Here is a 27,378-nt window from a genome sequence, read left to right as displayed (position 1 = left end):
TCTATCTTTTTTTATTTATTTTTCTAGCCCCTCTTCCGGAAAAAAAACAAATGTATTCTTTTAATCTATCCGTTTAGAAACATTACAGAACCTTACGTAAAAAGAACACAAACAATGATTCTGGTCCTGTAAAAGGATAGTTGATTAGGTATCATCATTTTCGACGCTCGAGTCGCTCTAATAATCCTGTTGCTCTGGTACACGTGGTGTAGCCAAGGATTGGTAATCGTCTTTAAGCTGCGGTGTACGATCATTGCTATCTTGTGCGGGCAAAACTGACGGAGGTCCCAAATCGTCGAACGATAGCTGCGTGTTGAATTGTTGCTCGCCTGCACCCGCAATATTGTACAGCGACTGGGACGGATCGTACGCCACTCCGCTCGCACTGCCTTCATTCACGTCTGCCGATGATGCACCAACAGTTTCTTCGTGGCTGAAAGAAACGTTCAAGTTGGTCGACGAAGACGACGGTCCAGCGTCGTCATCCTGTGGTGATGTTGTTTGCTCCCCGACTGCAGCAGCACTGTCCTCATCATCGTCGTCACCGTCCCGTCGTACTAGCCCGAGCGAATCGAGCATGCTACGCTCGACAACGCTCGCTTGAGCTGCCTCGACGGTCGGGTATACGGCACCGTAACGATCACATGCGATCAGGTGCCGTGCCAAAGCATACCCGTCGTACGATGAAAAGCCACACTGGCAATGTAGCTCTTGGTCCATCATATTGACAGCAGAACGTTTTTCTTTCGTGGTCGTGGCCGTTTGACACGATACAGCATGGCTCACCATCGACGGTAGACAGGTGGTTTGATACGCACACGTTATGCATTGCACTCTCGCTCTGGGGGGGGAAAAATACGACAGAAACATCAATTAGAGAAAGGATCTTCACTACTAAGTGCATTACTACCGCTCACTTACATCATGTGGTTGAACTGGTCAAAATCATTTCCACATTCGCAGCAAATGCTTCCACTCTTCAAATTCAGAACCAATTTAGTAAACCGTTTTACGATGCGATACGTTGAATGTTCTTTGTTGATGGTTACCTTTTTCTGCAAATAAAAAAAGGCATTGATCACAATACAATTTTAGGAGGATAGAAATGCGAGGATTTAATTTCATACCGTTGGTTTTGGGATCACCGTCGTCGAGCTGGTGACACTTTTCACTGTTTCATCTGCTTTGTTTGGCACGTGGCCAAATATAGAGTGAAACTTCTGTTCTCCCTTGTCCAGGAAGCTGAGGGCACATTTGTTGCAACGTTTCGAGATCGCTTTATCGGTATGTTTGCGTAAGTGAGCCAAGAACTGGTGCACGTTCTTAGTGAGTGGGCCCTCGTCGCCGGTACGATATGCGCAGCATATCTGCAGACAAACAGGACACTGCAACAGGGCCGATCCCTTGTGTTGCTCGTAAAAGTGCTCGATAGTTGTTCGCAAAATGGAGCTGCGGTAGTCGCAACCACCACACCGGTACGGCATCTCCAGCGGGTAGTGGCTTTTTTGCAGATGCGCCACCAGCACAGACACTGTGCTAAAGCGTTGCTGTGAAGGCACAATATGCACACGAAAGAAATCAGTATCTAACAGGTAATCGAAAAATTTTCCAGATCTATTGCTACTCACCTCACATATTAGGCAGCTGCACGTCTTGCATAGCAAACTTTTTGTCTCCTGCGGATGGCTTAGCGTTTTGTGCTTCTCCTCTTCCTGGTCCGCTACGTGTTCTAGACACGTTCGGCACTGGACGGTGGCGCCACCGTCTGCATTGGAGGCAATAGCGGGACTCGCATGCAGCAATAGATGATCAAGAAGCTCTACATTGCTTCGGAACGTCAAATCCGGACACTCCGGACACGGTACTGCAAAATCGGTACAAGCCAAAGCCGATTCCTTAAGCTCAATGCCCCCCGAGCAGCCATAATAGTACGATTCCAACTGCACAGTATAGTCCTTCTTTTCCGTTCGTTTCATTTCTATCTTTTTCACCTGTGAACCAGCTGGGGGCGTGGAAGCGGATGCCGCCGCTCTTTCCTCTTCATTTTTCACCTTTTTGAGGATAATTTTTTTCGGCGCGTTTTGGTGGGTCGGGCTCGGTGTTGCGAGAATCGTATCGTTTGGCGGAGCCTCACTTTTGATGATAGCTACAAGGATTCGATTTGAGAAAATATACAGTAAAACAAACAAAACAGTATGAAAAGTTTTCTCTCAAAATAAAATAAACGTTAGTTTTTCCAAATGCTCCATTATTATGTTAAAATGATCAAAGTTTTGATAAGATTTATTCGATTTTTTAACGCACTCTATTATAGCTCATTGCGTACAAAACTGCCTGCCTACGCTCTAACGCTTCTTTTTCTGCGAAGTGGTTTATAAGTTTCGGTAAACCTAACATCTGTAAAATCCTGCAGTTTCGCACAAGCCCAACATTGAAGGAGGAGCTAGTTGTATGAAAACTCGAATGAAGAAACCAAAACTGAAATCCCCTGTTCTGTCCCACCACATCATATCCTCATCACTTCACTCCTATGGTTGGTTCTGCAGAACATAACATTACGTGGTAATTCAATTACTTCGTTACGAACTAAAACTAGCATATCTAGAAGAGAAAGGCGGGCGAGCGCGCGGGTTTGAAAAATGGCGTACAAAAATTTGTCCCTCTACCTCTCTTCAAACTCTACAACGCTGAAAGTAGAAAAGAAAAACATGAAAACAAGAGATTCGTGAATACGGGATACAAAAAGTCATCGAAATTACGTTACGGTCTGGCGACAGATACAATAGCGTTTGACGTGATACAGATACTCTACAATCTGCCACCAGCAGACAAGGAGTATCCAAAAACTGTACAGCCCAATTTCAACGCAATTTACCACTAAGTTCTCTTGTACGATTTTGCAAACACCAAACAGTTCGACCCTTGTGAGTCTTGTTTCAATGAACTAGAGATTAAAAAACAAACGGCACTAAAGGAAAATCGAGTTCCTCGCTCACGACCGAGCACTCAAAAAGGACAACCAGGAAATGAAATCACTTGTTCAAACATCTTAGCATAATACAACCATGCCCGCCATGGCACGACGCCAATAGTTACCAAAGCATGGTTAAAGGTGTTCGCCATTCGTTAGTTCGCTGACGAACAAAGAAAATGCACATTTCAGACCTAATATTTTTATGAGGAAAAATAACTGCCTACATGTATCGTGCATGACCCAAGTTTCAAGTAAACATGTATCAATCACTTAGAAAGGAGCAACTCAAATAAATCCAGAGATTTTACGGTTCTCATATCCTTGGCAAAGACTGACTTTTCAACTGCTGGAAAAATAAATCTCTTAAGCCTACATATAATTGCGAAAATCTTTACACCAAGACAATAGGAGCTGACACGACTTAAGAAAATATATAAAATGAAAAAAATACTAACATTGATCCTTGGGTTTTCGGCCTCGTTTACCAGGAACTTTGCCCAACGCTGGCATATCGGATACAATTTCCCACTGTTTGAAGGGATCGGCGGCGGCCTGGGGGATGTGAGCAGCAAAGCGAAATAATCAGTATTTGAAAGCTGAGGAAGAACATACTGGTGTAATGTTTGTTCATGATCGCTTACCTTATGAAGGCGAGTAGTCAAACTTTCCTTTGTTTCAATTTTCGCTTCCTCAGATAAGTGTTTTACTATGTTATCGAATGTTGTGCCGGGGCTGTTGCCGTACAGCTCACGCCACACCAGCTCATTCAAGAACTGTTGAATAATTTGTCGCGATAGAAGGGACAAGGTGTTTTGGAACATGCGTGGCACGATGCGCCGCAAATAGTCCATTATATTTGCATTACTGTTCTTGAGCGTCTGTTCAGAACCGGGAACCTGTATAACGGTTTTGTATCCCATGCTATTCAGCGTACCTTTGTCCACGGTAAGGTCTGTCAGAATGACGCTATCCTTATGGACCCAATCGCTAAGTGGTTCCAAAATTTTTGAAAACCTTTTCTTGTAGCTTTTTTCGGCGTCCAGCAAGGGCTCCACGGCGCGAAGGCGAAGTATTTTAGCTTCCGGATCTAGCACACCCAATACCTCTACTTTCACCTGACGCTGCTGCCCATCCTGCAAAAGTAAGGAAACGAGTTCGAAACGAGTTAGCGTGTGGAAAGGCACGAGGAAAGTCACAAATTGGGCGTACCTGCGTAGTTGTTCCCAATGAAATTACTCCGATCTCGATCGATTTTTTGGGACCGCCGAGAAGCTTCATATGTCTACATAATGCCAATGTGCAGACGGACCGTAACAATGTGTACAGACCCTTAAGGTACATGTTATCGACCTTCACCCAGTTCACCACGTTGGATACGTTCGTTTGGCAGGCCCAGTGGTAGATCAGCTTCAAAATTACTGACGGAGGATGTGGTGAACCCTCGAATAGCGAACCGTGGAACACAGACGTGAACCTAGTCGGGCAACAATCACTGATCCAAAAGTAGCCACCCGAGTACGGGAATTTGCTCGTGTCGGAATACATGCCCAGCTTCAGTGGCTTGTCGTTATGAATTTGACACGTTTGTTCCGACTTGATTAATCCCTGCTGAATAAGCCATTCCGTAAACTTTGGCGCAGGGTGGACGAGGACATTTTTCACCTTCGCGTCAAGTTGGGGCCGGTCGGTTACCGCTTTGTCGACGACGCGCAGCGACGGTCTTGCTAGTACGACGAGTGAAGGAAAAGTTTTACCCTGAATCTTGCTGAAAGATATTTCTCGCGAATCGGCCGTCGGTTTGCCCGAATCATCTTTTGTAAGATCGACCACGGCCGAGGGCTCTGCGCCGGATCGTTTTTTGTCCTTTTCCGCGCCGACCTGCAACCCTCCGATGGAGTTGAATTCGGTGGGTCGTACAGAAATAGCGGCAACCTTTGGTGTTAAACCAGGGGTTTTCGGCGATTTGATCTTCGGATCCGGAGTTTTGACCTTTTCTTCCCTCGTTTTTTTCGCGGGCACGGGCGTTTTGTCTTTCGCCTTTTGTTTCATGCGCTTCGCTAGTGGGATATAATCTTCATCGGGATCGTCAGAGGCAATATCAACCACGGGCTCGGGATTTTCTCCGGCCGGCGAATCCGCCTTTCGACTTCGACGCCGAAAACTTGCTGAAGGCTCTGGGGAAGATGAAACACTGCCCAACGGTGCAAGTGCCGGCGGCATTGAAGGCATTTTCTTGCGCGACAATGCAGTGACCGGTTTGGAAATTTGTTCCAATCCCGGTACCGGTCCCAATACCTGATAAGCGGTAAACACCTGTCCGGCAAATATGTTCTTCCCGCCAGTTTCCTGAACAATCTCTTTCAGCTTGCTCCGTACTTCATGGTGCTCCTTTTCCGCTTTTTCGTAGGCGGCTGTCTGTGCCGGGCTCAGCTCATCCCGCCAGCATTCTAGATGCAGTGTTACCTCTGCGACAGGCGCCATTTTTGTTTTAGACATCCACACGAAGCGAAAGACACAGTGGTCTATTATTCCAATATTATGTTACTAACTATTATTTCACATAAGCCGCTAAGCTCCTAGATGGCGAGTATTACATTCCGAAACAGTATTTTCTATACAGCGAGTATTATAATTCTTTTCGTCCACGTTAAAATGAAGTTTAGTTTTCAGCTATGCAAACAACGCACCAATATCGCTCGCGTTACTTTGACCGTGTTGCCAGACCCTGCTTTTCTGTGCTGGAAGCTGTCAAGCTTCCGATGCTGTCAGATGTATGTTTTCCTTTTTGCACCGTTCCAAGCACATCAGCACCTCTGTCCATTTGTGCACGATTACACACCGGCGATTTTCCCTTTGCAAAATGTTTCATATCATCAAACGAGGCATCTCTACCACGGCATCCTTGTCGGGGAAGAAGAATTTTCGAAAATTTTTGCTGTACAACAAACGGGGAACGCGCATCTTCAAACAACAACGTGCTGCCAATCCGGACCTTTACCCGGATATGCCAATCGACAAGCGAGGTGTGCGTGATACAGGCGTAACAATCGACGGCAACTTTGTTGAAATAGCGGAAAAGATTCCGGAACTGATTGTCCCCAACTTGGAAGGATGTAAATTCAAGCCATACGTCTCGTACAAAGCTCCTGATGTTGTGCAGTCGGAATTCACCAGCCAGGATCTGTTCAATTCGGTGTATGCCCAAAAGATCATAGATGATTGGAAGAGCGGAAAGTTGAACGACGATGGAAGCCCGATGGAACCGTCGGCCGAAGAAATGCAGTCAGCAGAAGAAGCATGGATTAAAGCTAGAAAAACCGGATCGGACATATTTTAAATGCTTTGGTGCATGTGCAATTAGTGAATAAAATACTATTTATTAGGTAGTTTCAAATATCATGTTTCTCATTTCACTTAGGTTACTGTTTGGCGCAGAAGGTAGAGTTTTTTAACCCATCGAGCCATCCGCTCACTGTCGTCGCTTCCAAAAAACTGAAAAATATTGAAAATAATTGTAAAATTGTTATACGCATTTTAGTGATTAATGAAACATTTTACCCACCGTACTGTGAAACAAGGGATCTTCAGCTGGTATCGTGCTTTCACTCGTGGGCACTTTTATCGTTTGTTCCTCCAGGTTTATCACGATGCTGCTTGCTGCAGGCCCAGGGGCCACTGCCTTTCTACTGGATACAAAGCTTTGTGGAACAAACTCGTCGGCATTCAGTTCGTCTAGTTTCGTAGCCTTGTTCAATGGATCATCGCACGCGTCCGATAATGACTTAAAAGTGTAGGTTTTTTCCAAACTTTCTTTGTTGACTTGTACGGGAGGCGAAGGATTTTTAGGGCTACGAGATGATTTTGACACGCTATCGCTGCGACTTTTGCTACTGCTGCTACTGCTGCTGCTACTGCTGGAGCTAGATGCCGATGAAGAGCTAGAGCTGCTGGACGATCGGCGGTAACGAGCTCGATCAGGAGATTTCCGTTCGCGATACTTGTTCCGGGAAGCGGATCTCTTGCGCGTTCTGTCTCTATATCTTCTATCTCTTGATCTATCACGATACGAAGCCTTTTTGTCTCGATGATACGCCGATGAGGATGCTACGGATCGGCTCTTTGACCGTTCCCGGCGTCTGCTTTTGTCGCTGTCCCTTCTACGATACTTATCGTAGTCTCGTGACTTTGATCTCGATCGGCGTCTGGAAGATTTGGCGCTATGGCTTGATTTTTTGGATCGTGGCGGGGAACGTGAGTAAGAACGACGAGGCATCTTTCCACCTTTTTCAGAATTGGTCCGCCGCAAGCACGTCACAGCGCTGAAATTCACGAGAGCTTCGTTCAATTTAGTGTTGCTTGTTTTCTACCTAATTTATTTAACAAATATGATACGAACGGTGTAATAGGTTAATATTTATCGTGCGCCTAGCATCACCAATCAGCAGCAGCGTAAATATATACAAATAGTCCCCGAGATACGCGGTACATGTTATACACGGATTCGGTGATGCAGTATGTTCCCGAGTTACGCGATGCTCGACTTACGCAGATACGGAGATACGTGGTTTTCTAAATATGACGGATCACAGCCAGAAATATCAGAATTTTCTACCCGAATCGTATAAAATAAGTAATAAAGTGAGTACAAGCAATACATTTAATCAAAATACCGAATACTCAAATACATTTTAGCCGAAACACATAAAATTCGACTAATGGGGATTCCTCGGGAACGCATAAACGACGTATCGCGGGAACAGACTGTACACAGATTTTTCTCGATCCGCATTCATAGCGTATCTCGGGGACAGCCTGCACAATATCTATTAAAAAACATATCTGGCAGCACTGGTCACCCATTTCGATCAAAGGGAAACCCGCAACAGCATGTGTTTCGCGTTAATTCATTATTTTGCAATCATTTTAATAAATTGTTATTTTTCATGAATCGAAAGCAACAACGAATCATAAAATTTTCAAAACTCTATTATGCTGAATGATTCCAGGATAACTCCCTGAATATAAAATGCTGACGCTTCACATCACGCTGATTTGATTGTTAAAAACTCCCACAGCCCAATTTTCTTGCACGTCTTCAACTCATTCGGCTATGGCCAGTGGTGTAGCAGAAAGCTTGGATTCGAGAGAAAAATATCGTGTTGGGGCTTGATAAATTTGTGTGCTAGAGTTTCTTTACTTCCTGCGGTACCAGAGCATAGTAAGTGCAAAAAGAGAATAATTAATTATATGAGTTGCGACTTAAAATAATAGTTGAGTGACAACATGATTACGTTTTTCTTGGCGCGCGTCAAGCCGAAGCATCAATTTTACGGTGCCAAAGCGAAGCTTGCAAGAGCGAGAGAGCGAAAACAAAATGGTGCGCGCTTGTTTTTGACGGCGGCTTGCGTCTTGTGAAAAAGTATAATTTTGCAGAATATTTTGCTCCAGCAGTGTAAAATGATAACACAGTCCTTTGTGTGAATCTATCCCAATACGGTGTGATATTAACCGGCCGAAAGATAAACCGAAATTGCAGTGAAAATAGGTGACAAATTTTAACATCCCAACACATGCACACCACGCTGTGGTTTTTTTTTTGTAGTTTTAACAAAAGTATCAATGAATGTTAGCTGAAAACTTGCGCCCGAATTCGACGGTCCGTAAACCCTTTCTATCTAAATTTTGAAGTGGAATCGACTGAAGAAAGTTTGGGACAGCTTTCGTTTAAAAAAAAACCCGTGGTGCTAAGCATCATAAAAGGCGGGAGTTTATAGTGGGAGCAGCGTAATGTGCAAACGCAAAAAGGAGACTGTCTCTTTCCTCCACCCTCCAGAACTGTTGGCATCTCTGTGATATTCATACTGATCCTTTTCCTTTGAATATTCCTAATGATTATGTGCTTTTCACTACACCTATTATTTTTTTCACTTTTGTTAGATCTTGTCGGACATTTCCTACACATTATTATATTTATTCACGCAGACATGAAGTGCTAACTAAATGCTACGATTGCAGGCTAGTCCGGGGATCGTGCTGATATCGCTAGCGAGAAAGTAACCTGTGTTCAGGACAAGAATTGGACCAGTTCTGAACACGAAAAGATGGAAGAAGAACATCGAGAAGAGAATGACTCCAACCCAAAATCTGCAACTGGGGATGCCAAGGACGATACCGAAAACGAGGAAAAATCACCCGACGATGTGATGAGTGATGAAAAAGAAAATGCTACAGCGGACTCTAAGGAAGTGGTGTACAAAGAAGAGGAAGAGCATGAGCAGACGGCAGCTCAAGAGACGAATGAAAAACCGAATATTGAAGAATTGGCATCAGACGGGGCAAATGCTGAACCTAGTGCAGCTCAGAGCGAGCCGGTCATGAGTGAAGCAGTAAGCGAAAGAATGGACGTGGATGATGCTGGGAAAGAAGATGTTCCTGCTGATAGCGAAAAAGCAAAGGAGGAAGCTTCGGCGGTAACGGAGCGGCCAGTAAGCAGCAAACAAGACGATAAAGATGATGGTGAAAGTGAAAAATATGACAGCGCTGTGGAAGAAATGGAAACCGATCAGCCAGGGGATCAGCATCAGAATCCGACTGGAGAATCGGAATCGAATAGACCAGTAGCTGCTAACACTACTTCCGTGGACGATCCAATGAAAGTGGATGAAGAGCATGAAAACCAGCAGCAAGTAGTGAAACCGCTAGACGATGTAAGCAACACATCGTCTCACTTGCAGGACATAGAAGTTACGAATGTGGATGAAAGTGATCACACGAGGGGCGACGATATGCCCGAAGGAGATCGTTCAATTGATCCTTCTACAGCGGAAGATCCGTTCGATCAGCTTCGGCATGCATCAACTGATGACATCAGCCATGGTGATAAGGATAACCAAAATGAAACGGCAACAGAGATGGAAGGAGTTGATAAACAAGAACTACCAGATGAACACCCTGAAGGTGGTGACAATGATACGGCGGATAAGGGCAACGATGAAGGTGAAAACGACGATGGGCATGGTGCGAATGAGACACTGCAGAGTGCAGCGACAAGTATTGCAGAAGAAAACACGGTTGACGAATCGGCAAAAGATACAACTGGAGTGGAAGAGGAGCAAACGGTGGAAGATGAATCGAACGCGGTCGTAGAGGAAGAAAGAGGAGGTGAGAATGAAAACATTTGTTTATTGCCTGACGACGAGAGGGCAATATCCGATGAAGATAATCAACGTGCCATGGAGCAAGAGGAGGCTGCCGCAGAGCAGCAGTCCTTGGCAGCTGAGCGTGACGAGGCCGAGGCGGAGGCTGCAGTCGGAGCAGAAGGTTCTACAGCGAGGGGTGCAGAGCACGAAGGTGAAGTGGAAGAAGGACCTGACGGGTTTACTCCACCGGCAGAACGGGAAGCTGCAGAAGGGCAGGATTCTCAGCCTGCGACGGTGGAGCAGGCGGAGGAGATGGAGGTGGATCTACATTCTACCTCAACAGAAGAACTTCCCACTAGAGACAATCAAATTCGAGAGCTTGCAGCAATAGTGGAATTGGAAACATGTATGCAGTGCAAAAAGGATTCGACGCCCTGTCTGTACATGCTGACATGCGATGCAGCGAGTGAGGAAACTGCCCAGAAGTACATTTGTTCGTTCGATTGTGTTCAGCGTCTTCGCACGGATCAGCCGGGTAAGTTTGAGCTGATACAGCGTCGAGTGACAATTGTGCCCATTCTGGAACGTCAGGAAACGTGCGCCCGCTGTGGCGAGCAGCAATTGTGCAAGTACCGCTATAAGCTGGACGATGTTACGTACACTTACCTTTGTGATTTGAAATGCGTCGAACATTTGACGGCGATCAATAGTGAGAAGTACAGTTTGATGCGAAAACGGTACAACATCGAGGAAAAATCGCTGGCACAGGAGGAAGACAAACGTTGCGTACAGTGTGGTGACACGAAACCTTGCCAGTTTGGATTCAAACAGGACGAGGACGAGATGCACGTGTGCAGCGATTGTGTTAACCTCTTGATGACGGAACATCCGGACCTATTCCGCTTGCATCGTCGCCGGTCGGTACGGGTACGCAATCTCGTCAAAGAAAGCGCTATTGGTAGCGGCAGTGCTGGGAGCGGTGCGAATGCTTCGTCTGAAGTGGTGAAATTTACTGCTCGCACGGAAGAAGAAGCCGAAGCAGCCCGTATTGAGCGCGAGGCATCGTTCCTGCGTACCTGTCACGAATGCCACAAGACGCTACAGATCCTTTCGAGCAGGTGGTTACAATGGGAAACGATGGAATTTTGTGATGAAAAATGTCTCGGAGCCTACCAAACATCGAACGGATCACACTGCGTCCAGTGCCGACAGGTAGTATCTGTGAATAGTATGGGCAAGTTCTGCGTACGGTTTGGATTCAGCATTTGCCAGTTCTGTAGCGCAAGATGTTTGGAAGAGTATAAAAAGGTTCTCAAATCCTGCTCGTACTGTCAGCAAAGCATTACCAAGCACAACAAGGGCTATGAGTTTCGGGTGGCTCGTGCCGGCGAACCAGGTGTATTGAAGGATTTCTGCAGCACCCTTTGCCACAAGATGTACCAGGCTTGCTTGAATCCGACCCTGAAACACAAGCGCCACGTGTGCGCTGTATGCAATCACGAAAAGATGACTAAGGTTATCGTCCACCTGGAAGGGCGGGAGCACTACTTCTGCAGCACACCGTGCTTCTCTGCTTTTAAATTTGTGAACAACGTTAACCCCGATGAGTGCGCAATGTGCAAGGATTTCTTTGAGCGAAAGTCGTCCGCAGCCTACACCATCTACAGACAGGGTGAAGCGTCTCATCTAGATCCGTTGGCGTTCTGTACTAAGATGTGTTTGAATCTGTATATTTCAACAAATCGCGAGATAGTGCCCTGCAATTGGTGTAAGGTGAAAAAGTATACTTTTGACATGATCTTACGCCCCTCTACGATGGAACGACATTGTTCGCTGCATTGTTTAACCCTCTGCGAGGTGTCCACAAGCGTGAAGCTGACCCCGTGCGATCACTGTCGCCTAGTCAGAACGGCTCAATACGAGCTAAATATGACTGATTCGAGTTTGCGTATATTTTGCACATACCAATGTCTCATGAAATTCCAGAGCCAGTTTAACAAATCGCAACCCATCGATCCTTCAATTCCCGTCCCCATGGGAATTCCGAAGAGAATTCCAAGAGCTACAACTACGGCCACGATTTCACACTCCAACACTGCAGCTCAAGTCAGTGCAACAAAAATGGCTCTAACCAGTGCCCGAACTACAGCCGATACCACATCAACGCCAAACATTACGACTCCAACACCGCGGCCCAGAGGACGTCCACCGAAATCTACAGCAACGCAAGCGAGCTCGACGAATAGCGGCAAAAATGGCAATATTGGTTCCGCCGGATCAAACCTTCCCGTAATCACCTCAGTGCACTCGCTGGCTGGCGCTATGAACAATCGAGGCACACGTTCAAAAGGTGGTCAGATGAATCTGAATCAAAAAAATTGGCCAGAGCTGCGCGTAGCTCTAGAGCCACTCACGAATATTCCTCCTTCCGGAAGGGTGGCGCTCAGCAGTATTCTGCCCAATATCAATGCACGAACGGAAATATCCTTGTCATCAGCTTCACCAACTGTAGGTTCAAGCAGTAAAAATGCCTCTGTCACTACATCAGCACAAACATCCACTTTCACGCCACCGCCCGAAACGGATTCTTTGCCAGCTTCTGATCCTGAACCTACAGTAGCTGCTCCTCCGCCCGCACCGACCACGGTGACGGTAACGAAAGTCGAAACGCACACCCAGATCGTGACGATCCCACCAACTCCAACGCAAGTGGCGAATGCTTCCACCATGTGTAAGCCAATACAGCTGACCAAGAGCGTTTCCTGTCGACCGATTCAGTGTAATGTTGGTTGTCAAACAGATGACTGGCTGCAGCGTAAGCTCGTGATTCCGATACCGGTGCCGATTTATGTGCCTGTACCGATGTTCATGTACTCTATGCCGACGCCAGTTCCAGTTCCGATTCCGCTGCCAATACCTGTTCCGGTGTTTGTACCGACAACCCGAAACTCGGCTAATGGCATTATGAAGGAGATCAAGAAGATCCAAGATAAAATGCCCACCGATCCTTATGAGGCGGAACTGCTCATGATGGCCGAAATGGTGGCGGGAGATAAGAAGAAAGACGATAGTGATTCCGATTCCGACGACGGTGGCGTTGTCGGTGATGATCAGTATACAACAACGGAAACGGTAGTGCCAAGCGATGGCATGGAGCATAACACTTCATTTAGTGAGGATCTTGTGCAGATGGCTCTGAAGATGGCGTCGAACGATTTTTCGGAATCTCAGGTCGATTTGGAGTCGGCTATGCAGGCCAATACGATCACTCAGCAGCAGCAACAGCACCACGGGTATGAAGATTTACAACAGCATCACCACCAACAGCAACAGCTACTGTTGCTGGAACAGCAAAGACAGGTCGCCACACCTGTTGTGCAGCGAGGTCGCAAGCGCGGCTCGAATGTATCACAGCGCGCCGGCACTGTGGTAAATAACAACACGCAACAGTTAAGCTTAACCCCTACATCTAAGCGCATCAAGCGAGAACAGCTGAATGAACCATCGCCCGAACCGGTGAATCGGGTAGTAGAGCCGGTAGAGAAACCCGACGCCAACATGTGTCTCAAGTACACGTTCGGAGTAAACGCCTGGAAGCAATGGGTAGTGACAAAGAATGCCGACCTGGAGAAAAGTTCTATCCGTCGGAAACCGTTCAAATCGGACATCCTGCAGCTGACCGCAGACGAACTTAATTACTCGCTATGCTTGTTCGTAAATGAAGTGAGGAAACCGAACGGCACCGAGTACGCTCCGGATACGATTTACTATCTCGTGCTTGGTAAGTTTACCAATTTGGCTGTTTCAAAAAAGTCAGTGTCTCACAAATGCGCTATTGTTGATTCGATCGTTGCAGGAATTCAACAATATTTGTTCCAGAACAGAAGGGTTGAAAACATTTTCACCGATCCATACTATGAGCGGTTCACCGATTGTTTGGATGAGGTTGCCAAAAAATTCTCCATGCTTTATAACGACTCTCGTAAGTACCTATTGTACGAATGATTTCCATGTCGTAGCACTAAATTGTGATCAATTGACATCGTCGTTTGCAGAGTTTATTGTAACGCGCGTGGAGGAAGAGCATCTATGGGAATGCAAACAGCTTGGAGCACATTCGCCGCATGTATTGCTTAGCACGCTAATGTTTTTCAATACGAAACATTTCAATTTGGTCGTAAGTATCAGCGAGCAGTTTAATTACGTATTTTTCCATTGTTTATAACATGCTATGAATTGTGTATCACTTTAGTCCGTGGAAGAACACATGGAACTTAGCTTTTCGCATATCATGAAGCACTGGAAAAGGACACCTCAACAAGGGACGAAATCAACGGCGACAAGGAACGTTTTGCTTCGCTTTTATCCGCCACAGTCGTCGCTTGGTAAGTGAAAGTGAAAATAGTGTTGTTTACCTGTCATTTTTCCTGATTATTGATTGTAAATTGTTCTTTTTATATGTAGCAAACAATACGCGAAAGAAAAAAGTCTATGAACAGCAAGAAAACGAAGAAAATCCGCTGAGGTGTCCAGTGAAACTTTATGAATTTTATCTATCTAAATGGTAAGAACCAAAGTCAGCCAACGAGCGAGTTTTATAAATGAAATCAAATTGTGTATATGCTTGTCTCTGTTGCAGCCCCGAGAGCGTAAAAACACGCAATGACGTATTCTATCTGCAACCGGAACGATCCTGCGTTCCAGACTCTCCGGTGTGGTACTCTACGCAACCACTAAGTAAAGAGGCGCTGACAAAAATGCTGCATAGAGTAAAGATGGTGAAAGAAATCAACATTGCTTTGCTCACCAGCTAATGAAACGAAGGCTGCACGATAAAGCAGCAGCAGCAGAAGCAGCAATCCCTTTCAGATGGAACTGATGCTGAGGGTGTTTCTGGTCGATATTTAAATTCTTTGAATTTAACATCCAGCTGTGTACATGGTTCATTGTCTCCAGTTACTTCCGGAACTTATGACCGATCATTAGTGATCAACAGAACATTGGTTAACATTGTTCCTAGCAACACAAGCACATTTCCTCCACCACCTCCTGACTACAATTGCTATTACAATGTTCGTGAAAGACATTAATCCCTTCACAGTTTTGCCCATGTCTTACTCGGGCGCGCAAAGTGCTTTCGTACGCTGTTTTTTTGCCCGAGTGGACTCGGGCAGATTTTGCATCGTCCGTTTTTGTTTTCTGTTTTTCGCTGCGCTGTATTTGTTTGGAGCGAAGGTGGTTTGAAAACATGTCTGTACAAGTTGGTATGTAAAAATATACCAGTCGATGCAATTTAACCATTTTTTATGCATGTTCTTTCCGGTTGCCTCGCGATAGAGGACTACTTTATTTCTACTGAAAACTAGCATAGATGCTTGCTTTTTAATCATCATTTAATGTCTAAAATTATTTCTTTTTCAAGCATAATTTTCCCAGCACGTTTAAACCTGAAACTGTACAGAAGTAAGAACAAATTATGTGACAAATGGCGAGACTGTACTGTGAAGGGGCTAATAGCGAGGTTACTAGTTTATGATGCGTATGAATCTGTGCCAAGCACGGGTGCTATTCACGGTAAACGGCAAGCACAGCTCACACGAAGTTTGTCATTTCAGTAATGTAGGGTCATCGTTTTGTTGTGTGCTGTGGCCTTCTTGCACCAGATAAGATTGGTCAGCACATATTAGATACGTAATAGCGAAGAGTTTGTTGAACACGTCTATTTTTCTTGAGTTTTTCCTTGTGTGTAAGCAATTGTGAAGTCCATCTAGGTTTTTAACAGAGACTCTATTACAGTTAGAACATATAACGGTCGACTGTTTGTACATAAGTGTACAATCGAAACGCAAAACAGCCAAGCCGCTTGAAATTCTGGATGAAGGTGTAGAGCATCAAGTGCTTTCGAGGGTGTTGATTTTACTTAGGAATCGTAGGAAACATTAGATGCCACATAATTACAAACACTTACGAACATGCAAAGGCTAAGGTATGATACAATAAGAACAATATTCATTTCGTAATCAATCATCCGTTGTGTTTTATTCTCTATGGCTATACTCTACATGTTTCCACTGCCGGTGCACGCACATGCAAGCTAAATGAACGAGAAGTTATGCAAGCTTGGTAGGTTTCACAAACGTGCGCTTCCGTTTCATCTTTTTCCTTGCTAGCTCTAGCGAATGGAGCTGCGAATAGATTTCGGTGAAAATCTCTTTCTGTTCCTCTTCCGGTATAGTGCGACGATACTCTTTCATGAGGTCGTACTTCTCCCACGGCGTTGCAACTGCTTCCGCCTTTCGCCGTCTTCGTTCATTTGTGTGCTCTTCCAGGTTGGCCACCCCCTGCAGGTTGTGTCTTTCCCAGCGAGCATACCATGGCCTTGGTTTGAGCACCACTTTCACGTCATTTACGGGCACCGGAGACCCTTCGGGCAAGATTTCCGCTTCCATGTTTACGTCAAACGTGCTGTATTCGTCCAGTGCATCGCGCAAATAGAGCAAATTGTCATCCAATCGCTTCTCTAGCCGCAGCACCTCGATCTTTTGCAACGTAGGATCGTACAGATCATAACTAATCTCTATACCCTGATGATCGATTACGTTGCGCAAAATGAACCTCGCCCGTAAACCACATTTCTCCCTCAGAATGCAGATACCTACGAAACGCGCCGTTTTGTTTTCCGCATGCGGGTCTGACGAAGTGACGGCAACCACGGATCCTACGTAAAACTCCGGAATGTCGATGTTGGCGCGTCTGTCCAACATATCCTTGCGCTCGAGTTTCTCGCGCACCGAGTTACGCCATTCGACTTTTGGATCCGGCAGAAACTCCTGATACACATATCTATAGTTGGGTGGGATTATAGATTTGCGTTCGGTCGGGGCATTGCCACTGGCGGAGGATGCTTTCGGTGCAGATGTTGATGCTGGAGCCAGCTTGGTTGAATAACACCTCTTTGCAGTTGCCGGCGAACCCTCTGCAAGAAGAGAAAAACATGTATCGTTGCTAGGCGTTCGTTTGCGTTGTTTGGTGTGAATGTGTTCTCACCTGTACATAATGATTTCAAAAACCATATACTTCTTGCCGCAGCATTGCTCTTGCTGAGGTAATTCATTATTGTGTTTCGCTTGCAAGCACACCTATTCGCAAGATGTAGAGTTCTATCTTTTGATGTGGGAAAATCTGTTTTGGTTATGATTTTCGCCTCCGTTTGTCAAAGTCAAAGTTGATGGAACTCGCCAGGTTTATGGTGCAGCGTTGGAAAGCAACAGAGCGCTATACGTTTATCGGCAAAAGGGCATTGGTTTATGGCCAAAGAGAATGTGCACAATACTTTGTTATGCGTCTTGAATCATTTTAGTGATGGTACATCCACAATATTACTAAGGAAAGATAATACAATGCCTTTTCTTTAATTCACGATGGCTGTGTGAAGCCGCCTAGCGCGAAACGATAAGCTCTTTGAAGTACCATTTGACAGCTCAAAAAAGCTAAACGTCAAAATTCTTGTAGACGACCGACATCTTTTCCTCGGTGCGACTTGAAGTGCAGAAAGCAGGTCCTCCGTTTCAGCAAACGAAAATTTCCAGCCGAAGCAAACGAAAATGCTGTCCAGAGCGGTGCTTTTGTCAGGTAAGCATGGTAATAGTACTCATCCGTATATCATATGCAACGTCGATATCCTATGGAAGAAGTAATCGTGCACTGAGGAGCCTGCCCAAACCAGCGGGTTTATGTAATCAGCTTGTGTCAAATTTGCGGTCTCGATCGCAAAATAGGGAATCTGCTCCCGGTTCAGGTGGAACGATTGTGCAACAGCGGCAGACGGGTCTGATTAGAATTTGGTGCAAATGCTTTCGCCGCGGAATGGGCAGGGTGCAGCATCCAGTTGATTTGTTTGTTTGGTGTGTTTATGCTACATTTCAGCTGCCAAGAAGCCAGCAGCACTAGTCTTGGCTCGCGGAGCTGCCACTCAGGCTGATCGTCCGAAGCGGGCGGAGCATGGCGGAAAGGTTCGCCTCGGTTTCCTGCCCGAGGAATGGTTTACCTTCTTCTACAACAAGACTGGTGTTACCGGTCCGTACGTATTTGGTGCCGGTCTAATGACCTATCTGTGCTCGAAGGAGATCTACGTCATGGAACACGAATACTACAATGGTTTGTCGCTGGCCGTCATGGTCGTGTTCGCCGTCAAGAAGTTCGGACCTTCGCTGGCCGCATACCTGGACAAGGAAGTCGACGTAAGTGTGATAATGTTTTGCCTGGAGCCATGCCCCCCCCCCCCCGCTATAAGTTAATATGCTGATTTGATTGGAATGATTTGGACAGAAAATCGAAGACGAGTGGAAGGAAAGCCGGGAAAACAACATCCAGCAGCTGACACAGGCCATCGAGGACGAGAAGAAGGAACAGTGGCGTGCTGAAGGCCAGACGATGCTGATGCAGGCCAAGAAGGAGAACGTGGCACTTCAGCTGGAAGCTGCCTATCGCGAACGTGCCATGAACGCGTACCGCGAGGTGAAGAAGCGCCTGGATTATCAGGTCGAGCGCCAAAACGTCGACCGTCGTATCTCGCAGAAGCATATGGTTGATTGGATCGTGAGCAATGTGGTGAAGTCGATCACGCCCGACCAGGAGAAGGAGAACCTGAACAAGTGCATTGCCGATCTCGGTGCATTGGCTGCCAGATCGAAGTAAGTCATGTTTTTAGAACCTTTGTCAGCCTTCTTGGGGAAGGTGGAGAATTCAGATCAACAAATTGTTAGAATGTGCAATGCGCACGAGCAGCGACGGGATACCGTTAATTAGCATCGTGTGTCGATGTAGCTACCAACAACACGTCTAAGTAATAAACGATATCGATACCTGTCACTGTAGTAGCTGTTGATAAATGATGATGATCTAGTGCGGGCGATTCTCATGAAACATTCACAAAATTAGTGTCCATGCTAACACTGGGATAGTCACCAGGGTACGTATTCAAACTATTTTGTAGTCAAATTCAAATACTATTCCATCCGTTTGAGGTTGCAGTATATCGATGAACGCGTTACAGTCAGTTAAAAGCTTTTTCCTTCCCACGTCATCCGCCGATTGGTGGGTTCAGTTCAGGAAATGGGAACATCTATGCTGCCCAAAACAGCCCACAGTGCGATTGGTGTTTCTGTTTCTGTTTTTCCTGCTTATGGAACTGACCGTCTTCGGAATAACGTTGGTGTACGTTCCTTCGCGTATGCACACTGGTTCCTTTTTCCTGGACAACGGAGTACCGGCGATCCTGATCATTGCTACCACTGGAAGTGTCGTGAAGCTATCGCACATGCTTTCCCAGCGTCGCCGAATTGGTGCCATTTCTGACACGCTGCAACAGATTGATCACACGATCCAAATGCTAGACTTTCGAATGAAATGCGATGAAATTGTGTATTGGACAGCAGGATGGAGTATTACTTTGGCAATCACAACGCTTATTTTCTCAGTCACAATTAAAGTCTTTGGATCCGTGGTGTTTAAGCACGTAGGCATTGGTCTCATGATACTGTTCATAAATATTACCAATATTCCGTACTCCGTGTTTACGGTGTGGTTTATAGTTTGTGAGCTTTGTATACGTTGCCGTATGAAATTGCTCCATTCCCTGCTGGACGGTGGCATGCGTTCGATGGCAACCAGCAGAAGGATAGAAATGGTCAAACGGGCCAGTCAATTGCTAGCAGGCGTTACCAATTTGCACGCCGACCTTTCTTCTATTGTTGGGCATGTGAGTGCTATATTCTGCGTACAGGTGACTATCAGCCTGTCCGCGTACACAATTTTGCTGATCTTCTGCATTTTTTCCTACTACCGAGCGGCCGTCGTTATGGGCGAGATCGAAACAAACTTTGCCTGGCTAACGATATGTTGGAGTCTGTACAACAGTTGCTTTCAGATACCGAAAGTTTTGTTTGGTGCCTGGATTCGACAGAGTTCAAACCAATTAACAAAACTGGTTCATCATCATCTTCGGCATGCTAACGAGTATATGGTACAAAATCAGGTGTGTGTGTGTGTGTGTGTGTGTGTGTGTGTTTATGAGCGTTTAAGTTAAGCAGCACTTAAAGAGAGTACCTCTTTTAGTTATTCATTTTATCGCAGCAATTGGAACATTATTCGCTAACAATACGTCCTTGGTATTACACAATTAATTGGCCTGTATATGCTACGGTAAGACGGCATGCATGGAACAGGTGTGGAGCCTCATGGGCCGGTATTAAATGCCATTTGTTTCCGGTTCCAGGTAATTGGCTATATCAGCACGTACGTTGTAATTTTGATACAGTTCGATAGTAAAACGTTGGACATTACCAGAGCTACAGAGTGACCAGGGGTACTGATTATTCGCTTTAAAGCATCGAAACACACGTATTACCAATGAAACATCATTTATTCAGCAGCGCTTCGTACAGTTTCCTTTTCTGTGTTATTACCACCACCAGAAATCAACAAAACAATGAGTCTACATTGTTGCACTGCGAAGAAGGGTCTATACTGCACATGATCATGAATGTTTGAATGTTAATTAAATAAACACTTAGGAAAAGTATCTGCTAATTCCTATGCCGCCTAACTGCATTGAAACTAATCGTTACAAGGGCTAGGGTGAAAGTGCCTTCTTGCCACAGCATGAACTCGCAAGAACAAACAGTTAACGAAAGAAACTGACCAAACAGTATGAAATAATTGGATAAAAAACGTACAGTGATTATTTTTCTGTAAAAGTGCATTTAAAAGACTAATTGACGTAAAAAAGATGGTCAATTGGCCACTTTCCCAACGTCCAATCCTCCAAATGCTTGCTCGAGCGCTTGCAGCTCGTCCTCACATCCTGCGGCTTTGCTTTTGCCAGTTTTTATTGCACCTTTGGTATCCTTAGCCGTTGGCTGCGTTCGCGCTTGAATCTGCGCCATTGCCCATTGGGCCAGCTTCTGCGCCTCCTTCCGTTTACCTATTACAAGCTTGGAGTTGGAAATGTGTCCGCAGCACTGCAAAGGAAAAGTACGAAATCGATCAGAATTCCAGCTGCAGCTTTTTTGTACATTGTACGGTACGCTTACCAAAAACAAGCCATACAGAGCCCGTAGGTTGTTAACGTTCAACTTTACCGCTTTGCAGTAGTGGGTTTTAGCCATCTCGATGTTGTCGAGACCACCCTGGAAGGAAACCGAAATGATTGTTCAGCCTATTGTTGGTGCAATTGATTCCGCACAGCGTTGCTTACCATCGTGTACCGTATGTCAGCCAATCGTTGGTGGATCAGGTGACTATGCGGATTGTGCAGCAGCAACTCCTCCATGCAGAATGCTGCCTTCGCATACTCGCCCTCTGCTAGATACAGATTGCACAACTCGTGCCAGCCCTCCTGGTCCGACATGAAGATTTTCATGTAGTCGCACAGCTCTTTGATAGCTTCTGCGGTGCGGCCTTGCGTTTTCAGGATAGCCACTTTGCGCTTACGCGGCGCTGCGTTCGTCTCATCCTTCCGTATGATTTGCTCGAGCTCGTCCAGCGCATCATCGTATCGCTCCAATGCTTCCAACAGCATTGACCGGTATTTTTGTATACGAAGACTGCCGGGAAACTCGGCAGATAGGATACTAACGCAGTGTTCCGCAGTCTCGATGCGGTTACAGTCCAGGGCAGCGATTATCACCTGTTCTAGCACCAGGTGACGTTCATTGCCCAGTTTACTCTGCTTGCTGGACAGAACATTATCCCAGAGTTGCATTACATCGTCGCTCTTTCTTTCATTATCATCGCGCCACTTTCGCAGCAAGTTCCTGGCATCTGAAGGAAAAGATTGAACATAATTATCGTAAATCTATTCCCTTTCACTGCTCGGTGTCACCGAGCATGGGGTGGTGGTGGAACCAAAACGCCCTCTTGCCTACACCTACCTGACCAACTCATTTCTTCTACGTTGTAAGACATGGTTGATGAATTCAATTCACATTGATAAAACGCCAGTCGTTCTATCGAGCAGCAGTAGTGTAATCAAATTATTAGGCAACTCTACGTGGGTTTCGCAGTAGGACTTGGTAGCGACCACGGTGATTGGTTTTGTGATTTTTTCCCTTGTCCTACGGCTGTCATCGCTAGTTGCCCTTTTTCGACACCGTCAGGGTGGCGCTAGTGTTGCAGTTCGATTTGATCGTTTTGATCGTTTTATGTTGGCTGTCATTGTCAACATTTCGCGCGCATTTCTATGTTGATGATTGTTGCCCACGCCAGTTGGTACGTTTTGCTTCGCTGTGCTCCGTGAATTAAGTGGGTGAAAAACTAACGCGCAACCGTTTTGCCTTCGATTGTTGTTTGTTTCCAATACGCAAACGTAATACGCAAAAATGGCAGAGGACGATCAACGACTTGCCTCTATTCAAAACGAATATCTCAACTTCCTTGATGATGAGGTAAGTTTACGGGTCGGATTGCTGAGGAAATGAGCCGAAGCCCACGAGAGTAGGTACTAACTGGACGATCTTTTCGTTGATTATCTGTAGGAAGACCAGGGTACATACACGGCCCACGTACGAAAAATGATCAACGATAAGAGTAAACGGTTGGTTGTAAATATTAACGACATCCGGCGGAAGAATCCCGGCCGTGCGTTGGCTCTGCTGAACAGCGCATTTGATGAGCAGCTGGCGTTTTCGCGAGCGTTGAAGGATTATGTTTCAACCCTCGATATGAGCTACGCAAAGACGCAGGAAGACTTTCACGTAGCGTTCGAGGGAAGCTTTGGCAACAAGCATGTAACTCCACGCTCGTTGACTTCGCGCTTTCTGGGTAATCTCGTGTGCGTCGAGGGTATCGTGACGAAGGTATCGCTTATCCGACCCAAAGTGGTCAAGAGTGTGCACTATTGTCCGGCGACGAAGAAGGTGATGGAACGCCGGTACACGGACCTCACTTCGTTTGAAGCCGTGCCGTCCAGTGCCGTCTACCCGACCAAGGATGACGATGGCAACCTGCTGGAGACGGAGTTTGGCCTGTCGGTGTACAAAGACCATCAAACGCTTAGCATTCAGGAAATGCCAGAGAAAGCCCCCGCGGGTCAGCTGCCCCGTTCGGTGGACGTTGTGTGCGACGATGATCTAGTTGATCGTTGCAAACCGGGCGATCGTGTACAGATCGTGGGTAACTACCGTTGTCTGCCCGGAAAGCAGGGCGGATACACAACGGGCACGTTCCGCACGATCCTGATCGCGAATAACATTTCGCAGCTAAATAAGGAAAGCACACTGAGCGTCACTCGTGAGGAGATCAATATGTGCAAGAAGCTGGCCAAGAACAATGACATTTTCGATCTGCTCGCGAAAAGCTTAGCCCCGTCGATACACGGACACGAGTACGTGAAGAAGGCAATCCTGTGCCTGCTCTTGGGAGGAATCGAGAAGAATCTGGCCAACGGAACGCGTCTGCGTGGTGACGTGAATGTGCTGCTGATCGGAGATCCGAGTGTCGCAAAGTCGCAGCTTCTGCGCTACGTACTGAATACAGCACCGCGTGCAATCACAACGACCGGTCGCGGATCGAGCGGTGTCGGTTTGACTGCAGCCGTTACCACCGATCAGGAGACGGGCGAGCGTCGTCTCGAGGCCGGTGCCATGGTTTTAGCCGATCGTGGCGTGGTGTGTATCGACGAGTTCGACAAGATGAGTGACATCGACCGAACCGCTATCCACGAGGTGATGGAGCAAGGCCGTGTAACCATTTCGAAGGCCGGTATACATGCGTCGCTGAACGCTCGTTGCTCCGTGCTTGCTGCAGCGAATCCCGTATACGGACGAGTAAGTAGCAAATGCTGCCAAACGCATTCAAGCGAGGGCTTTGCTAAGTAATCTTTCCCTTTCTCATTGCAGTACGACCAATACAAAACACCGATGGAAAACATTGGGCTGCAGGATTCGCTGCTTTCTCGGTTCGATCTGCTGTTCGTAATGTTGGATGTAATCGACAGCGATCACGATCGTATGATTTCCGACCATGTGGTCCGCATGCATCGCTATCGCAACCCGAAGGAGCAGGATGGCGATGTGCTTCCCATGGGCGTCAGCGCCGTGGATATGTTGTCCACCATCAATCCCGACACGCTGGAAGACAAAGAAACTCCGATGTATGAAAAGTACGATCCACTGCTGCATGGGGCGTCGCGCAAGCGCACCGACCAGATCCTCTCGATGGAGTTTATGCGCAAGTACATACACATTGCTAAATGTCTGAAGCCGAAATTGACTGAAACAGCATGTGAGATGATTTCGAATGAGTACTCCCGTTTACGGTCGCAAGATTTGATGGATTCGGACGTTGCCCGCACGCAACCGGTGACAGCGCGTACGCTGGAAACGTTGATTCGTCTATCGACGGCCCACGCCAAAGCGCGCATGTCCCGCTCGGTTGCCGAGCAGGATGCTCAAGCAGCGATCGAACTGATACAGTTCGCTTACTTCAAGAAGGTGTTGGAGAAGGAGAAGAAAAAGCGCCGTCGCACAGAGAACGATGATTCGCAGGATGAGATGGAGGACGACGAAGAAGAAGCAGCAGTACAGGAAGAGACTGCAGCATCACAAGGCACGCGCCGTTCCAAGCGAACCCGTGTCGAACACCACGATGATTCCGATCACGAGGAGCTGCTAACGTCCCCTCCGGATCGGGGCGATCTCACTCGCCGAACTACCATTACCAGCCCGAGAGTGGCCGAGAGCGCCACCATGGACACGGAGGAGGCAGCCGAAAGTAGTGTTGTTGCGATCAGCGAAGCGCGCCTCAAACTGTTCCGCCAGGGCGTGTTTATGGCATTTAAACATTTCCATGATCAATCGGTCTCGCTTGCCCGATTGACGACACACATCAACGAAAACAGCGGCGATGAAGCGTTTACTCCCGGTGAAATAACGGCAGCCGTGAATCAGATGACCGAAAGCAACAACATCATGGTTCATGATGATATGGTGTTTTTAATTTAAATCGAACGATGTTTATCCTTTTACCTACTTTACAATATTTTTTTCTTCCTTGTGCTGATCTGTTAGTAACGTATTATTAAAACTTCAATAAAAATTTTGATAAGGAAAATAAAATTGATCGTTTTTTTTCGAAAGCACTGTTTAGTAGCGTTAAAGATGTTTATTCAATAATGCGCTGCTACAAATGCGTTGCTGCTACTGTCTTCGTACGTTAGGGTAGTATGTAGCTTCGAACTTGGGCCGGCTCTTCGGTCCACCTGGTCGCACAGCACGAGGAATGTATTTAAGTGCGTGCTCGTCCATGCGTCGATTGTACATATTTTCACCCAACTCAAATGGTCTGCGTTTTGGCTCCATCGGTCGAGTCTTATTATCGATCTTGTATATCTTTTCCCACTGATATACCTCCGGCACTAGCCGGTGCCGGGGACGATTTGATGCCATGTGCTTGTACGCTCGTTCCATAAACACCCGTCGGTTTTCATCCTCAATGTCTGCAACGCGCGTCTCCGTTGGGCAGAGGTATGGCTTCAGATTCACGTCACGTTCCTTCGGTTGATTGATGTAGAACATTATTATTTGTTGAAGCACTTCTTTGTTGAGCCCATTAATTTTGCCATTCTCATCGATCGACTCGTACAGTTGCATCGCATCCGTTCCCCAGCACAGGTTGTATCGACTGTTAGCGTCAACTTGATCCGAGTGGAGAAGAGTCGTGTTGAGCTGATAGGCATAGAACGACCAGTATTTGCCATCGGTTATTACCGTCTGAGTAGTTAGCGGATACGTTACATCGTTGAACACTGAGAACCCTTGGTAGCAAGCCTGACCCAACAACCACGCGAAACTGGACAAAATTCCTTGCGCATCGATAGCTTCGCTCAAATCATCAACCGCACAATACTTGTGGCGATTCAGTGCGTGGCTTCGTCGTTGAAAAGACAACAAACCAAACTCGTGCTGCTCTCCAGGCCAAAATCCTGGCACAGTTGTGGCATGACGGAAGTCGGCGATGTACCCCAATGCCAGTGGATCGTATCGGTAGTCCGGTATTTCGGCGCCATCTTGCTTTACATTAAACGATTCCAAGTCTTTCGAGAGCAAGGGCTCCAGCAGCAGCTTGTGCCTTAGGGCCATGTATGGCTTGCCAACGTATTGGATGTTGCGATCATACGGGTCATTGGCATACTGCTTCTGCCATTCCACTCCTTCCTTTATCTTGCGCACCAGATTCGGGGGATAAATGCCACCAAGGAACCAAAATGCTTCATGTCGAGGATCGACATCGGTTTCAATCTCATTCAAATGATTGAACTTGGGCGCAAGTGCATTCGCTATAGTTCGGTTGAGCTGTACGAGCAGCGATCGCACCACTGTTTCTTCCTTTTCCACCGGAGACACGGTTTCGTCGCGCTTAACATGTCTGAAACAATGGAGGGGAAAAAGTGCAATTAGCAATTAGCAAGCAGATCGATCGGTTGGCTCATGATTACCTGTAGTTCGAGAGTTCCAAAGCGATCGTGTCCTCCAGCTCGCTCTGTATCGATTCAAGAATTTTTGCCGCTTCCTCCTTCAGTGGATCATAGTACTGCGGGAGCCCAGTCTGGAAGCACGTTCTCGTAGCGTACTGCATGAAAGGTTTAATGTTGTATGGGAACTTTTCATCAGTCAGCATGTTCATCTTGTATCCGTAGTACTTGGGCATGTTGATTTCGAACAGCTTCTCCTCCACCGAGCTTAGTTTGGCAATCTTCTGGTGCCATGATTCACGTTCGCGTTTCTTTTTGGCCGGGAAGCTTAAATCTTGAATGGGTGGATATTCTGGGGAGTTGGTGTATTCGTGCTCCTTGCTCGGAAGAGGCCGGGATGCAAGAGCACGGTGGCCATGGCGGCCCAGAAGCCACAGATTTGGTCGAAAGTTTCTGGACAGCATTTTCACTACACGGCCCGGGTTTGTTATGAAATGTTGGAAAAATTGCCGAACCATGTCGGTTCGGGCTTGACACTTGACACACCAAACGTATCGTCCGACAGTGCGGCGGCCTAATGTCGACTTCCGACAAAGGAGGCCGAAGCAGACTTCCGACAATTTACAAAGTGGTACCCAATGTTGGGAAAATAGTCAAAATATAGAAAAGGTAAATTGTTTCGTTTGTAAAAATACCCTCTCATTGAATTGGCAGACGTGTCTAGTAATCTACTTTCAGAAAACGACCAATTAATGTGGAATATTTGTCACATGACAGAAGTGACAGTTGACGTG

General features: G+C 46.5%; 10 protein-coding genes across 13 annotated transcripts; 5 read left to right on the top strand and 5 right to left on the bottom strand.

Moving 5' to 3' along the window:
• Positions 1-20: 20 nt before the first annotated feature.
• On the bottom strand, positions 21-5,688 carry LOC121603414. The gene is made up of 7 exons (XM_041932069.1): positions 4,184-5,688; positions 3,616-4,107; positions 3,430-3,526; positions 1,629-2,146; positions 1,128-1,547; positions 922-1,055; positions 21-841 (listed from the first exon to the last, which is right to left on the bottom strand). Exons 1-7 carry the CDS (start codon positions 5,468-5,470, stop codon positions 178-180), a joined length of 3,612 nt encoding a protein of 1,203 aa, XP_041788003.1. The 5' UTR covers positions 5,471-5,688; the 3' UTR covers positions 21-177.
• Positions 5,689-5,737: 49 nt separating this feature from the next.
• On the top strand, positions 5,738-6,368 carry LOC121603418 (39S ribosomal protein L41, mitochondrial). Its single transcript, XM_041932075.1, has one exon. The coding sequence runs from the start codon at positions 5,748-5,750 to the stop codon at positions 6,309-6,311; it is 564 nt and encodes a 187-aa protein (XP_041788009.1). The 5' UTR covers positions 5,738-5,747; the 3' UTR covers positions 6,312-6,368.
• Positions 6,335-7,481, bottom strand: LOC121603417 (serine/threonine-protein kinase fray2-like). Its single transcript, XM_041932073.1, has 3 exons — positions 7,371-7,481; positions 6,537-7,293; positions 6,335-6,466 (listed from the first exon to the last, which is right to left on the bottom strand). The coding sequence occupies exons 2-3, from the start codon at positions 7,245-7,247 to the stop codon at positions 6,389-6,391; spliced, it is 789 nt and encodes a 262-aa protein (XP_041788007.1). The 5' UTR covers positions 7,248-7,293; positions 7,371-7,481; the 3' UTR covers positions 6,335-6,388.
• A 569-nt stretch (positions 7,482-8,050) lies between these two features.
• Positions 8,051-16,137, top strand: LOC121589262 (zinc finger MYM-type protein 4). 2 transcript variants are annotated; one of them, XM_041908033.1, is made up of 7 exons: positions 8,051-8,192; positions 8,990-13,894; positions 13,970-14,095; positions 14,169-14,290; positions 14,366-14,498; positions 14,578-14,677; positions 14,753-16,137. In XM_041908033.1, the coding sequence occupies exons 2-7, from the start codon at positions 9,076-9,078 to the stop codon at positions 14,925-14,927; spliced, it is 5,475 nt and encodes a 1,824-aa protein (XP_041763967.1). In that variant the 5' UTR covers positions 8,051-8,192; positions 8,990-9,075; the 3' UTR covers positions 14,928-16,137. The 2 variants fall into 2 exon arrangements, with proteins under 2 accessions (XP_041763967.1, XP_041763968.1); XM_041908034.1 differs by lacking the exon at positions 8,051-8,192 and adding an exon at positions 8,300-8,519.
• LOC121589268 (39S ribosomal protein L19, mitochondrial) lies at positions 15,847-17,501 on the bottom strand. The gene is made up of 2 exons (XM_041908041.1): positions 17,161-17,501; positions 15,847-17,089 (listed from the first exon to the last, which is right to left on the bottom strand). The coding sequence occupies exons 1-2, from the start codon at positions 17,225-17,227 to the stop codon at positions 16,224-16,226; spliced, it is 933 nt and encodes a 310-aa protein (XP_041763975.1). The 5' UTR covers positions 17,228-17,501; the 3' UTR covers positions 15,847-16,223.
• Positions 17,502-17,607: 106 nt separating this feature from the next.
• LOC121589270 (ATP synthase subunit b, mitochondrial) lies at positions 17,608-18,989 on the top strand. Its single transcript, XM_041908043.1, has 3 exons — positions 17,608-17,745; positions 18,040-18,353; positions 18,442-18,989. Exons 1-3 carry the CDS (start codon positions 17,718-17,720, stop codon positions 18,808-18,810), a joined length of 711 nt encoding a protein of 236 aa, XP_041763977.1. The 5' UTR covers positions 17,608-17,717; the 3' UTR covers positions 18,811-18,989.
• Positions 18,990-18,993: 4 nt separating this feature from the next.
• On the top strand, positions 18,994-20,483 carry LOC121589266. 3 transcript variants are annotated; one of them, XM_041908038.1, is made up of 3 exons: positions 18,994-19,084; positions 19,147-20,149; positions 20,230-20,439. In XM_041908038.1, exons 2-3 carry the CDS (start codon positions 19,154-19,156, stop codon positions 20,437-20,439), a joined length of 1,206 nt encoding a protein of 401 aa, XP_041763972.1. In that variant the 5' UTR covers positions 18,994-19,084; positions 19,147-19,153. The 3 variants fall into 3 exon arrangements, with proteins under 3 accessions (XP_041763972.1, XP_041763974.1, XP_041763973.1); XM_041908040.1 differs by having other exon boundaries at positions 19,007-19,084; positions 19,220-20,149; XM_041908039.1 differs by having other exon boundaries at positions 19,083-20,149; positions 20,230-20,316; positions 20,390-20,483.
• Positions 20,484-20,517: 34 nt separating this feature from the next.
• On the bottom strand, positions 20,518-22,241 carry LOC121589269 (ER membrane protein complex subunit 2-like). Its single transcript, XM_041908042.1, has 4 exons — positions 22,047-22,241; positions 21,371-21,936; positions 21,207-21,302; positions 20,518-21,134 (listed from the first exon to the last, which is right to left on the bottom strand). The coding sequence occupies exons 1-4, from the start codon at positions 22,078-22,080 to the stop codon at positions 20,907-20,909; spliced, it is 924 nt and encodes a 307-aa protein (XP_041763976.1). The 5' UTR covers positions 22,081-22,241; the 3' UTR covers positions 20,518-20,906.
• Positions 22,242-22,258: 17 nt separating this feature from the next.
• Positions 22,259-25,115, top strand: LOC121589264 (DNA replication licensing factor Mcm3). Its single transcript, XM_041908036.1, has 3 exons — positions 22,259-22,559; positions 22,650-23,939; positions 24,012-25,115. Exons 1-3 carry the CDS (start codon positions 22,494-22,496, stop codon positions 25,113-25,115), a joined length of 2,460 nt encoding a protein of 819 aa, XP_041763970.1. The 5' UTR covers positions 22,259-22,493.
• LOC121589265 (39S ribosomal protein S30, mitochondrial) lies at positions 25,087-27,294 on the bottom strand. Its single transcript, XM_041908037.1, has 2 exons — positions 26,609-27,294; positions 25,087-26,538 (listed from the first exon to the last, which is right to left on the bottom strand). Exons 1-2 carry the CDS (start codon positions 27,100-27,102, stop codon positions 25,311-25,313), a joined length of 1,722 nt encoding a protein of 573 aa, XP_041763971.1. The 5' UTR covers positions 27,103-27,294; the 3' UTR covers positions 25,087-25,310.
• Between the last annotated feature and the right edge of the window lie 84 nt (positions 27,295-27,378).

This window comes from Anopheles merus, chromosome 2R, assembly GCF_017562075.2.
Source record: "Anopheles merus strain MAF chromosome 2R, AmerM5.1, whole genome shotgun sequence".
NCBI lineage: Eukaryota > Metazoa > Arthropoda > Insecta > Diptera > Culicidae > Anopheles > Anopheles merus.
Note: the sequence above shows the minus strand (reverse complement) of the source record. Positions and strands in the feature narration are given on the sequence as shown.

Bases quoted from the DNA above. Each gene is read 5' to 3' on its own strand.
- LOC121589269 (XM_041908042.1), bottom strand. From the start codon at position 22,080: ATGTCTTACAACGTAGAAGAAATGAGTTGGTCAG. The intron at 21,937-22,046 runs GTAGGTGTAGGC...CTTTTCCTTCAG, and splicing joins AGAAGAAATGAGTTGGTCAG to ATGCCAGGAACTTGCTGCGA. The intron at 21,303-21,370 runs GTAAGCAACGCT...GTTTCCTTCCAG, and splicing joins CTGACATACGGTACACGATG to GGTGGTCTCGACAACATCGA.
- LOC121603414 (XM_041932069.1), bottom strand. From the start codon at position 5,470: ATGTCTAAAACAAAAATGGCGCCTGTCGCAGAGGTAACACTGCATCTA. The intron at 3,527-3,615 runs GTAAGCGATCAT...CACATCCCCCAG, and splicing joins TGACTACTCGCCTTCATAAG to GCCGCCGCCGATCCCTTCAA. The intron at 842-921 runs GTAAGTGAGCGG...TTCCCCCCCCAG, and splicing joins GACCAGTTCAACCACATGAT to AGCGAGAGTGCAATGCATAA.
- LOC121589264 (XM_041908036.1), top strand. From the start codon at position 22,494: ATGGCAGAGGACGATCAACGACTTGCCTCTATTCAAAACGAATATCTC. The intron at 22,560-22,649 runs GTAAGTTTACGG...GATTATCTGTAG, and splicing joins TCAACTTCCTTGATGATGAG to GAAGACCAGGGTACATACAC. The intron at 23,940-24,011 runs GTAAGTAGCAAA...TTCTCATTGCAG, and splicing joins CGAATCCCGTATACGGACGA to TACGACCAATACAAAACACC.
- LOC121589265 (XM_041908037.1), bottom strand. From the start codon at position 27,102: ATGGTTCGGCAATTTTTCCAACATTTCATAACAAACCCGGGCCGTGTA. The intron at 26,539-26,608 runs GTAATCATGAGC...CCATTGTTTCAG, and splicing joins TTGGAACTCTCGAACTACAG to ACATGTTAAGCGCGACGAAA.
- LOC121589266 (XM_041908038.1), top strand. From the start codon at position 19,154: ATGAACGCGTTACAGTCAGTTAAAAGCTTTTTCCTTCCCACGTCATCC. The intron at 20,150-20,229 runs GTGTGTGTGTGT...TACCTCTTTTAG, and splicing joins AGTATATGGTACAAAATCAG to TTATTCATTTTATCGCAGCA.
- LOC121603418 (XM_041932075.1), top strand. From the start codon at position 5,748: ATGTTTTCCTTTTTGCACCGTTCCAAGCACATCAGCACCTCTGTCCAT.
- LOC121589262 (XM_041908033.1), top strand. From the start codon at position 9,076: ATGGAAGAAGAACATCGAGAAGAGAATGACTCCAACCCAAAATCTGCA. The intron at 13,895-13,969 runs GTAAGTTTACCA...CGATCGTTGCAG, and splicing joins GATTTACTATCTCGTGCTTG to GAATTCAACAATATTTGTTC. The intron at 14,499-14,577 runs GTAAGTGAAAGT...TTTTATATGTAG, and splicing joins TCCGCCACAGTCGTCGCTTG to CAAACAATACGCGAAAGAAA.
- LOC121589268 (XM_041908041.1), bottom strand. From the start codon at position 17,227: ATGAATTACCTCAGCAAGAGCAATGCTGCGGCAAGAAGTATATGGTTT. The intron at 17,090-17,160 runs GTGAGAACACAT...CTCTTCTTGCAG, and splicing joins TTTGAAATCATTATGTACAG to AGGGTTCGCCGGCAACTGCA.
- LOC121603417 (XM_041932073.1), bottom strand. From the start codon at position 7,247: ATGCCTCGTCGTTCTTACTCACGTTCCCCGCCACGATCCAAAAAATCA. The intron at 6,467-6,536 runs GTGGGTAAAATG...AATATTTTTCAG, and splicing joins ATCCCTTGTTTCACAGTACG to TTTTTTGGAAGCGACGACAG.
- LOC121589270 (XM_041908043.1), top strand. From the start codon at position 17,718: ATGCTGTCCAGAGCGGTGCTTTTGTCAG. The intron at 17,746-18,039 runs GTAAGCATGGTA...GCTACATTTCAG, and splicing joins CAGAGCGGTGCTTTTGTCAG to CTGCCAAGAAGCCAGCAGCA. The intron at 18,354-18,441 runs GTAAGTGTGATA...TGATTTGGACAG, and splicing joins ACCTGGACAAGGAAGTCGAC to AAAATCGAAGACGAGTGGAA.